This window comes from Python bivittatus, unplaced genomic scaffold (assembly GCF_059951505.1).
Source record: "Python bivittatus isolate LINGU-HERP-01145 unplaced genomic scaffold, Pbiv_v1 ctg000700_np1212, whole genome shotgun sequence".
NCBI lineage: Eukaryota > Metazoa > Chordata > Lepidosauria > Squamata > Pythonidae > Python > Python bivittatus.
Window position 1 is genome coordinate 98,903,330 of NW_028277098.1, and position 11,671 is coordinate 98,915,000.

The 11,671-nt window shown below is 42.4% G+C and overlaps 1 protein-coding gene across 1 annotated transcript in view; it reads right to left on the reverse strand.

Annotated features, from left to right (window-relative positions):
- MYT1 (myelin transcription factor 1) overlaps positions 1-11,671 on the reverse strand; it is an 84,772-nt gene that overhangs the window by 66,853 nt on the left and 6,248 nt on the right. The window contains exons 3-5 of the mRNA XM_088153274.1: positions 6,261-6,323; positions 4,524-4,774; positions 198-977 (exon numbers count right to left, since the gene is read on the reverse strand). Of these exons, the coding sequence (XP_088009400.1) occupies positions 198-977; positions 4,524-4,774; positions 6,261-6,323 (1,094 nt within the window). The remainder of the gene's footprint in view (positions 1-197; positions 978-4,523; positions 4,775-6,260; positions 6,324-11,671) is intronic.

The window sequence follows — 11,671 nt, forward strand, 5'->3', positions numbered from 1 at the left end:
GCCTCTATTTTAGTATCCAGTACATATTATGCAGTATCTAGTATAGTCAGAATACCTTTGCATCTGATTCATTTGAAAGCATTGGGCTGGAAGCAGCATGTTCCTCCAAAGTGGAGTGAGTCTACATGTTGGAAATCAAGAGGGCTGAGGTCTTCTACACCTGACCAAGCCTAGCTGGGTTGTCCCAAATCTCTTACCTTTGCTGTAATAGTTCTTCCTGATGGAATCCAAGGTTTTGTTTTGCTTCTCCTCAGTTTGGAAATGTTTTGCATGCTCTCCTGTCAGCTGCTGGCTAGGCTCCCTCACCACCTTGACCTGTTCAGCTTTCAGTGCAATGGCCTGCTCCAACAGCCCCAGGTTCCCCCGAGTCATCATATCATACATCTCGGATTCATCAGTCACAGTGGACTTCTGGGAGTGCGAATCATCATCCTTGTCATCATCAGACCTCACCTCCACAATGACAGAATATTCCGGCTTGGGGTTGACCATCTGTCTTTCACAGTGGGTTTTGGGGGTATCCTGAGATGTGTGAGGAGCTTCTTGACAGATTACTTCAGCCATTGCTTCCTCTTCCTCTTCTTCTTCCTCCTCATATTCTTCTTCCTCCTCCTCCTCCTCCTCCTCTTCTTCTTCATGGTCTTCTTCATCTTCTTCCTCCTCCTCCTCCTCCTCCTCCTCCTTTTGCAGTTTGCACGATTCCTCGTAGCTCACCTCATCATCCCGATGTTCCAGGCACAAATCACTGCTGCGCTCGCTGGTGACCTCAATGACTTCTTCTGCATCCTCCGTGTGGATGATGATCTCCTTTTCACATTCCTCCTCAATTGCCTCTTCCTCTTCCTCCTCTTCCTCCTCTTCTTCTTCTGCTGCTCCTTCATGGAGCAAGTGCACTGTGTTTCCCCCACTGCTGGAGACTTGTCCTTCACTTTCAGACACTTGCCTTTTAGACACAAGAGTTCCTTCTGTTCTTTGGCCTAGATTTAAAAGAGAATTATTTCTTGATAACTGTTGTAGACATCTGGGTGTAAGTATGTCCCTACTTTGTCTGTTGTGTGGTGTCTGGGGCTTTTGCCCTGCAAGGGGGATAGCAAGTAGAGGGAGACACTGCTTCTGGGGCTGAGGCCACATGTGCTGTGGATCAGCCACCCTGTGGGCATCAGATCTGTCCCCAAATTACTTGCCTTTCAGAAGTTGCTAAAAGCTAAGTGTTTCAGAAGGACTATAGTGAAGAAGATGATCCCTATGGTTTATGTCATTTTTCTTAATCTGATTTTATAACTTAATGCACTTACAATGGAAGTTTTATTGTACGTAATCATTGTGAACAGCCAGAGTCTGTTTGACGGGGGTGGGTACAGATTGAATCAATGAATAGATGTATAAATGAATAAATAGATCATTTTAAATGTTCAAAGAAACCTATAACTTACTCCTAGGCTTCTCAAGTGGCCACATCTATAGCATTTAACAATTGGTTTGAGGCACATTTTTCTATGCTAAAATTCTTTATTTTATTTGTTTATTAAATTTGTATGCTGCCCATCTCCCCCAACGGGTGACTCTGGGCAGCTCACAATTAAACCAAAAACCCAAGTCATTAAAAAAACAATCCCATGTGAATAATTAAAATTAATTAATCAATTAAAATCCGACTATCAAACAACCCTACACATAAATACTAAAAAACATTCAAGATGACTGGGGGGGTCAAGGTCAATTACCCCACAAGTCACTTGCACTGGTGGGAGTGGAAGTTATTATATCCTTGCATGAGATGGATGTCAGTGTGGGAGACATCTGAAGTCTCCAGAATGCTGCCTAAATCACGAAGGTGGTACTTTTGTGTTTCATCTTGGAAGGATGTAACAGTGAAGGTGGAAGTTCTCCAGATGTTCTCCAGCATGGAATGGAAAGTACAGGTTGGCCAAAACAGTCATCCATTACCTACAATGATTCTTGGATTCCCGAGATAGGGAACATTATTTGTGTGATGGAATGGAATTATGAAGGCCAGGCTCAGGGAGAAAAACATTTTCTTACATTTCCTGAGGAGCATGGGAGATACAAGAGGATGAGACTGGCACCTCCCTGAGGAATTCACAATGTTGTGGCTGGCATTACTTGGGAGCTGGGGTTTCAGTCTAATAAACATAGCTGGACTGAATTTACATGGTCCCTTGGAGTTCCTTGGGCTAGGCCTGACATCAGTCTTCCCAGACTGAAACCCCAGCTCCCAAGTAATGCCAGCCACAACATTGTGAATTCCTCAGGGAGGTGCCAGTCTCATCCTCTTGTATCTCCCATGCTCCTCAGGAAATGTAAGAAAATGTTTTTCTCCCTGAGCCTGGCCTTCATAATTCCATTCCATCACAATTTGATTACGGCGAATAATTCTCTTTTCTTAGCACCAATGAGCCTTTGGATGATGTGGCACCAATGGCAGTTGACTGGAAATTCCATTTAGAGTAACAGATGTGGTGTTAAGGCATAGGTGGGGAACTGAATCTCCCCAAGCTTTATTGATTGAATGGGACTAGGGGCGAGGCTTTGGAGAGAGGAAGCTCCCCCTCCATGCTCTGCCCTTTAGACTTCTTGAAGTCCTTCATCTGCTTTGCTGTTCTTGGCTACCCTGTCTCCCTTTTCAGGAGAATGAAAAGATGGAACAACTGAGATTTGCAAAAGCTACACTCACAGGTATCCCAGTTGGAGCATTAGCAAACTTGGGGAGGAAGTGGCCACTGGAGAGGTGAGTTAAAATCTGATCTGAGCTGGAATCTCTGTATTCAACTAATCTTTACTAGCTATATAGTGGGAAATACACAAAGTCCTCTTCATGCTGGATATATTGTTGTACCTTTTGCATTGATCAAGATAAATAGTTGAGGAATGGATAACTTCATGGAGGACTGGTCAGTCAAGGGCTATTACTCATGGAGACTCACTTTTACCTTTGGGTTGATAACAGCATGTCTTCAAATGCTACTTGCAGGGAACAATGATGGTAGAAGGGAATGTCTTCATGTCCTACTTGGGAGCACCCCAAAAGCACCTGGTTGACCACCATGAGAAACAAAATGGTCCTCGGCCAGATCTAGCAGGGCTATTCTTATATTCTAATGCACTGTAATAAATCTGAACCCTGATCTGATTTTGCATTAGAATCCTCACTCATCCAGGCATGTGTGATGATGCAAATCCATCAACATTATTTATAATTAACCTGTGGACTTCATTAAATCAAGATGTAGTGATGGCCACTAACTTGGATGACTTTGAAAGGGGGTTGAAGAAATTCTTGCATGATAGGTCTATCAAAGTTTCTTGGTCTTAAAGACTCAATGTGAATCCGTTGTTCCTTATTTTTGAACATTAGTAGATGGTCTGTAGGAGCTAATAATAGATACCAGCCTTTTCCAATGCTGCCTTTGAGATATGTTGGATTGCAACTCCCTTAATTCCTAGCCAGCCATGCTAGATACTGGGAATCATGAAAGTTTTGTTCCAACACATCCAGAGGGCACCACATTGGGGAAGAATGGTATAAAAGATTAGTGATCTTGAAGATCCTTTTATGACGCAGCTTGGAATGACCTATGGTCATTCTAAAATATACATGAAATAAGAATGCATTACAGTACAGCCGAAATATGGTGAGCAAAGTTTTATCACACCTTTGGCACAGCCTTCAAAAGTCTGAAAGTACCACTGGGAATGCTCTAATTAGGCCATTGAAATCAAGGGATGTCATATCAAAAGCCAAATTGCTCCAGGAGGATTTGTGCTGAACATGGGTTTGAATATTGACAGGTTATGTTTTATATGGAAGAATCTGGGGCTAGACTACTAGGAAGACCAAGGGCTGTGGATTAGAATGGGAAGTCCAAAATAACATCTTCAAAGAAGACGACTGCTTCCATATTGTTGCTAAGGAAATTACATGGATCTCTCCATGAAGTCACTAGGGGTCAAGTTCAACTCAAGGGAGACTTTATCTTTAGTTTTGAAAAAAATCCAGGAATCATGATGTTTCCTTTTTGTTTTGCCTTAAGACTGTGTGCAACCCTTATGCCCTCTGCCTTAAAGGATTCTCTTCGTTTTTAAATCCTAGGTTGCTCTCCAGATGACACTGATGCACCTACTTTTGGAGAGAGAGAGTTGCTCAAATGTAGCCTTAAAAACAGAAAAAGTTGGGTTGAAACTTCTCAGCTTTTCAGTGAAAGTCTGGATAATTAAAAATCAGATCCCCTTAGAGTAGGGGTAGGGGAGGTCAGGTAGGAAGAGGAAATACTTGAAATATATGTCTTAGTTCAGTCCGATTTTGGAATCAGGAGCTTTCACAACCCAAACACAGTGGTTTTTTACTAATAAAGGTAGAGGAAAACACTTCTACTGCAGTTCTGCTCAGAATAGTCTGGCCAATGACATGTAGCCTCTTTCTTATTTTTCTAAATGGGGAACCCATGGGCCTATGATTTAAAGGAGCCACTACACTGTTGACATTATCAGAAGCAACTCAACACCTTCTTCTGGGGGAGGGCTGCTGGAAGCCTCCTTTGGTGCAAGTGCTTCTCCTTCATCCTCCTCCAGGGTGCCTTCTGAATCGTCCGTCACAGACTCCTCCTTCGCTTCTGCCTCTTCACTCCCATCACTGTCAACATTATAGCCTTCGTCAAGGGTGAGCTTCAGGGGATGGGATTTCCTCTTGGGTGCCAGATGCTCTGTTTCTACATGCTGAAGTTTCCTCTTCTTTGCTAGTGGGCAGCTTTGTAAACTAGGAGGAAGAGAGAGAGAAAAAGAGAGAGCACAAGGGAGGGATCTCAATGGAATGTGGTAGACTCAGGTGTCTAAAGAACCAAATGTACATTTCACATTGCTATTCATTTGATGGAAGTTCAAAATTATGAGTTATCTGGAGAAAGCATGATTAATAATAAAAAGTAGTTCTCCAGGGAATCCTGGGGTGTTAGGCTAGATTGGGAAGTTGGGAAAAGAAGTCCTGGAAAAAGACAATAGTAACCCCATTTTTAAATTATTACCAAGGAAATTCCATGGATGTGTCCATGAAGTCATCAGGAGTTAAGCTCGACTCAAAGGAGGCTATATTTCTACCCAGCCTGAGGCTGCCCAAGGCTAATGGGGAAGTCAGCGATGTTCAATACGGGCCAGAAAAGTTCGGTCAGAATAGATTAGCTGAGTTTTTCTCAACCTCAGCAATTTTAAGAGGTGTGGACTTTAATTCCCAGAATTCCCCAGCCATGCTGGCTGGGGAATTTTGGGAGTTGAAGCCCACACCTCTTAAAGTTGTTGAGGTTGAGAAACATTGGATTAGCCTGAGCGCCCAGGTAAGTTGGGCAGATGACATTCACTAGATGGCAACAAAGAGTGAGCTTTCTCTTTGCTGCCACCTAGTGGTGGTCTGAAGATGTGCAGCCCCAGATATGGTAGCCCTAACCATGCCTGCGAATACCAGTTTCAAGAAAACAATGGTAGGATTGGGGAATGTCTCCAACTCCTGCCTGCAGGGCCTCTGAAGAAGACCCCCTGGAGAAACAAAATGATGGACCAAGAGGGTCTTTGGTCAGATGGAGCAGGGCTATTCTTACATTCTTAGGTACTACAATAACTCCAATAGAAGAGAATATATGTCGCTCAGGGATGAACTGTGGAGTCCTGGGTGATCTTGAAATGTCTGCAGGCAAACCACCAAGCTCAGAGAGCACCAAGGACTCCACTGTCATCACTCTCAACTCAGATCTGATTTTGAACCAGAACCCTCATTCTTCCAGGCACGTGTGCTGATGGCAAGTCGGTTGGTCTCATCCAGCAGGTCTATCCTTATGCTCTGATGTAGGCTACTTAATTTTGTCCCCCCCCCCCCCTTTAACTCTCTGCTCTTGTGCTGATGAGACTGGTGATAAGGTTGTGATGGCTAGAATGGTAGTGCTTTAACTCAGGGTTCCTCAACCTCAGCACCTTTAAGATGGGTGGACTTCAACTCCCAGAATTCCCCAGCCAGCCATGCTGGCTGGGGAATTCTGGGAGTTGAAGTCCACCCATCTTAAAGGTGCTGAGGTTGAGGAACCCTGCTTTAACGGCTGTTGAATGGGAAGGATACTTCCCCAGGAAGACTGGTCACCAATTCAGAACATGGTTTGGGGTGTTGATCTGCCTTGCTGGATGGATGGAAATGACTGAATTCAGCAAAGATGACAGTGAGGGCAATGGAATTAGAAATGGCAGTAGCCCTGAAAGCTCACCTCCTGTGTCTTGCATACTTTCCTCGAATGTGTCCTGATCCATTGCATCCGGGAGTGGGGCAGCTGTGTGATGAGGGTGACACAACCGAGAAATAAAAGCAGGCATAATTTCCGGGGATGGGGAGGGGGCGGCAAGGAGAGAGAGGGAAAAATCAAATCAAATCAACCACATTGATTATGGACAGCACTTAAACAAGTCACCGTGTGCCTCTGAAACAAAAGTAACATCTAAACGTCTCACATAAGCACAGACAATTTCTTTTCAACGTTTCATCTCCTCCTTCTGAATTCCAAGGCGGAGGGCAAGGCAGTGGCTCTGTGATTTGCTAAAAATTAATGAAATGAGTCACCCCATTTAATTAAATGAACGGTTCATTATAGTTTTATGAGTATGTTTAATTAAAGATTTGCATATGTAAGAGCAAGCCTTTTAAAAGCAGACAATTCCCACACTTAGCTCCTACGGCTGGGGCTTTTATTTTATTTATGTGTTACAGTTGGTCTCTCTCCCTCATTCACACACACACGCACGCACACACACGCATGCCCACACTCAGTAATATGGACTTTCTGCTCATTCCTACGTCTTTCTGACAATGATGAATCAATTGCATGCTTAACTTTACTTCGGATTCTTTGGAATGGATTTATGCGATCGGTTTTCAGATGCTACAGCAGTTATCACCCTGTCTGCCTAACTGCACAGGTACGTTGTGACAATACTGGAGCACTTCATTAACCCCAAATTTATAAGCCAACAGCTCAGTGAAGTCCCCAGTAGAGGCCTTGATTAATGTTTCCGTGCTGCATTTCTTTGCACAGTGAAACACCCTCCCACATCTACCTCCACCACCAGTATTTTCCATGCAGTAAAATACTGTAACCCATATATGGGATCTTTCAAAGGTCTGGCCATCTGCAAATGCTTCTGCCTTCTTGGAAGGAAACTCTTTTGTTAGCGGGAGCTCTCTCCATCGCTTTACAAAACGTTGGCTTTGTGTCCCCCTTCCACAGCAGCTAGTTTCCACAAGGAAACTAGCAGAAAATTCTTTTCCGGAAAAGTCCATCTTCTTTTCTCTCTGCTCTTTGGAAAACTCAGCTAAAGCCCTCAAGCCAGGTATCAGAGCCCATGTGCTGTTCTCCGTTCTGCCAGATTAGGGCTTGTGTTGTGTTTACACCAGGCATATTGCAAGGATGTAAGAGGGAAGGATTCATTCATTCGTTCGTTCGTTCGTTCGTTCGTTCGTTCATTCTGTATAGGACTTTCCTTGTCAACCATTAGCTTTGCAAGCATCCAATTTTATCTTTCTCAGGCTGTGGGGGATGGTCAAGGGAGTACTATCCTTTGTTAAATTTGGGACCAATCAAGTCCTAAGATGTGCTGGCATCTGCCCACAGATTCAGAAAGATCAATGTCTTGATTTGTGGCTGGGATGATACATATATATCTGCCTAATCAGTTGCTTTTTAATCCACTCTGGGTTGGGTTGAACTGAACTTGGAGGCGTTCATATGGCAAGAACCTTTGTTCTCTGAAGCTTCCAACACCAGCTCTTCAAAACAAGGAAAACCTGAATTTTTCTTTCAAGAGAGAGCATATAGAAACCACCTTGCTAGGGCTCCATCATAATGGATATGTGTATTCCTCATGAGATCTTAGATTTCTCCATGCCAAGTCTTTTCTTTCTGTTCTTTTCTTTTTTGGCATATTCACCATAAATGGAGATGTTTCCTAGCAAAAGACTGTTTGGTCAGAGCAGAAATGGATTGGAAAGTCACATCTGCCTCTCATAAGAATATATGAACAGGCAATCTGTGGCAGCATCTTAGCGCCCACCACAGTCACACCAAAGAATTGAGGATATCATAAATAGTCACTGTTAGAAGTACATTCCCTTAGTGGCCAGTGAAGGAACGTACTTGGCAAAAGATAATGGCCATTCCTCAGCAGGCCATTATTTTTAATTATTTATTGATTTTTATTTATTAAATTTATATGCCTCCCATGTCCCCCAGAGGGTGACTCTGGGTGGCTCACAATTAAAAAAGAATTATGTGGAAATAAGTCTCTGAACTTGATAGGATGTACTGTACTTCTAAATTATTATGCTTTGGGCTGGGTAGTGTAGAAATCACTGATGGAATAAAGAATCTGAACTGTAACTGTAGGCAAGGATATTGAAAGCAATATAATTAAAGGGGGCACGTCTGAGCTTTAGAGCATCACAGTATAGAAAATGCATCATCAACAGAGTAGCTTTATGTATAACAACCTGCATTAGTTCAGCTTTGCATTTCTTTGGGAATTAAATGGTTTAATGGATCCAACTTTTAAATATTCACTCAGAAATAGTTTTATCACTTTACAGAGACCATCCATGCTGCTATCTTTATTGGATAAATATATTAATCAGGATGATTGCTCCTCTGTAAGGTGGAGCTGTAATTGTCCATTTTTAACAAAGAATCTGATGGTTGTACATTTTAAAGCAGAATTGGCTTTATGTGTTAAAATGAAGATGAAATTTTACCCACCAACTTTAATTAATTGTATAATTAGTCTTTACTGGAATCAAGGATATGTTCTATATCCAACAACTGTGCAAAGAGAATTGGAGGGTATCACCTAACTTTTCTAACCATGACTAAATGTTGAATTTATATAAGCTAGTATAGGATAAAGAAACAATATAAGGAGCAAAGATGGTGAAAACAATTAATTGGTTACCTGAAAGAAGCAAGGAACCAAAGTAGAATTTTGGGAATTAGGAACTATGTTCAGGAGTTCAATGTGTTCTGTATCTACATCCTGTATATATATCCTCCAAGTCATTCTGCCCTAGTCATTAGGGTGACAATGAGCACTCACTTATTGTCAGCCCCACAAGGTAGACCAGACTAGGAAATCAACTTCATAGTAAGGCTAACACTACTTTTATTCGGATTGTCTTTAATAACAGAATCTTGCAAGTCTGATTGTGCACCTATTCTGCTGTGAATCAGGCAGGCGTCTGTCTGAGACGCTCCTGAACTTTATCTTGCTCCTCTGGACTTAAAAAAGTTTTATCCTCTTTAGCCTAGTGAAGGATTTCTGCATATCTCCAGCAAGTTCATCTTCCTTACTCCCTCCACTTCTACCTTGATAATTCTGGGCTTTGGAATCTTGAACCTCTTGCCAAACGCAACAGTTTTCATCTTGAACGCAAGGCCTTATCACCAGGAGCATCCACAGACGATTTTGTCAAAGTGATGAAGTGAGAGTTGCAATGTCACAATGCAAATTCCACCCATCATGTATGTGTATGTGCTTGTGATCTCTTGACACACCTACAAAAGGGGTGGAGCTTGTGTTGTTGTAATGCAACACTCATTCGGTCATTTGTCCTTCCTTATCCTCCCTCCTTTGAAGACACCTCTGCTTCTGTCTGTGCAAAATGTAGTTGTATAAGTCAACCTTCGCTTAAGGAAATAACAACATCTAGTTGATCTTACTTCATCTTCAAAAGATAATACTTGGATGGGAGATCACCCAGAAACCCTAGGCCTGTAGGTTAGATTGGAAAATAGAAAAAATCCTGGAAGAAAGCAATAGGAAACTACTTCTGTAGTGTTGGTAAGAAAACTAACTGGATACTATCTGGTTACCAGGAGTTGAGTTCAACTCAAGGGAGACTTTATTCAGAAAAATACATGTGGCGGTCATGCTAACTGATAACCTGTGGGATTAACCCCTAATTTAGCAGTACATTTGCAACCCTTACTACCTGGAGTTTGCCAGCTTAACTCTGATGAGTTTTATTTATTTATTTACTAATCATATTTATATGGCCACCCATCTCACAAAAAAAGACTCTGGGCAGCGTACAACAATCAATAACACAACAAATATATAAAAACAAACATGATAAAAATATAAAAAGCCATGATTAAACATGAAAAACAACACCAAAAAATTAAAATAAATGTTAAACAAACCGCATGGAGAGACTAAAAAGATCAACCACACTGAAGCCATCTAAAAATATCTCCGGTTCCCTTAATAATAAGTTTAATAACAATGAAGACCAAGAAGAAAGTCTTTTGATGACACCGATTTTCTCTTTGAATTCCAGAGAGGATCATGAGTGAATAGATGCCAAATAAAACCAGAATATCTAACAGCTCAGAATTTGGAAATATCTAAATTATAGATTTAGGAATCCACCAAGTGTTATTAAAAACACACCAAGCGTTCAGGTTCACAGGGGAAGAACTCAGCCTCATGGGGCAAATAACAGAGGTGCTTTTCTGTTCCTTTCTCATTAGAAAACCCCATGCATCAAAGAGCAATTGGAAGTTATGCGGTCCAGCTTCCTACAGGGTTTCTGCTTCAAGAACTGGTTGTTATTCTTGAGATACCAGATTCCTGAGTGGCAGGCACACACTTCGCCTGCATTTTATTGTTGAGCACGCCAGCGGAGGTGGCAATTGAAGCCAATGACATATTTAAGGGGCAGCTTGGTTGCACACAACCATCACTGCAGCTGTCCCCTAACTGCCTGATTAACTGGACAATTAATCGACTAATTGAAGCCCAGGCTGTGCCTGTGACAAAAGGAGAGGAGGTGATGGAGAAAGAAATGAACAATGTGAGAAGAAGAGGAGTGCTGCGTATGTTCCAAGGAGGCAGAGAAATTGGCGATGGCTACACTTGTACACACAGCAGGGTGTGTACGAGAGGGTAGAATCTGGATGCAGCCAAGCAGATGGAGTCACTTCAGTTGCCAGGTGCCACTTCTAAAGCCCGCCCGACTCTGCAAAGAGGTCTGTCTATGCTGGGGTTGAGGCAAAACTGTGACTGAAGTAGAAGCTGAAGGCCCATCCAAGGGGTGGCGAGGTCTTGAGCATTTGGATCAAGAAAACTGTGGCAGGGAACAGTAGCCTCCACAAACTTGGCACCCTCCAAAGGGGTGCAAACTGTGATACCCAGTACATCACACCGATTGGCGATCTGGAGCAGTGCCGTCCTCACCCAGTTGTGGTTAGGAAAGTCTTCTGTAGAGCAATGCTATGTCCCACCTAGGTTTTATTTAGTAAACCAGCCAACGCATTTGGCCTTTCAATTTGTGGTGAGACAGATTCTTCTAAAAGAAGGTGTTTCTCACGTTCTTCTAATGCGAGTTCTAGTTTTTAGAATAGGATCATTTCTGATTTTTTTTTTTAAAGAGGGGTGACAGGTGTGATCCCCCCATCCCCAGGGCTACTCATCTGACTTATTTACCTTCCCCTGGCAGACACCCATATAAATTGTTTTCTCCATTGCCCTTAACTTGCTCCAGTCTTTCTGGAAGTATCTTTATGTGCAACGCTGAACAAGGCAGAGTAAAGGGAAGTTATCAAGGGAGTTTTATTTAAAGTAGATGTTAATCATA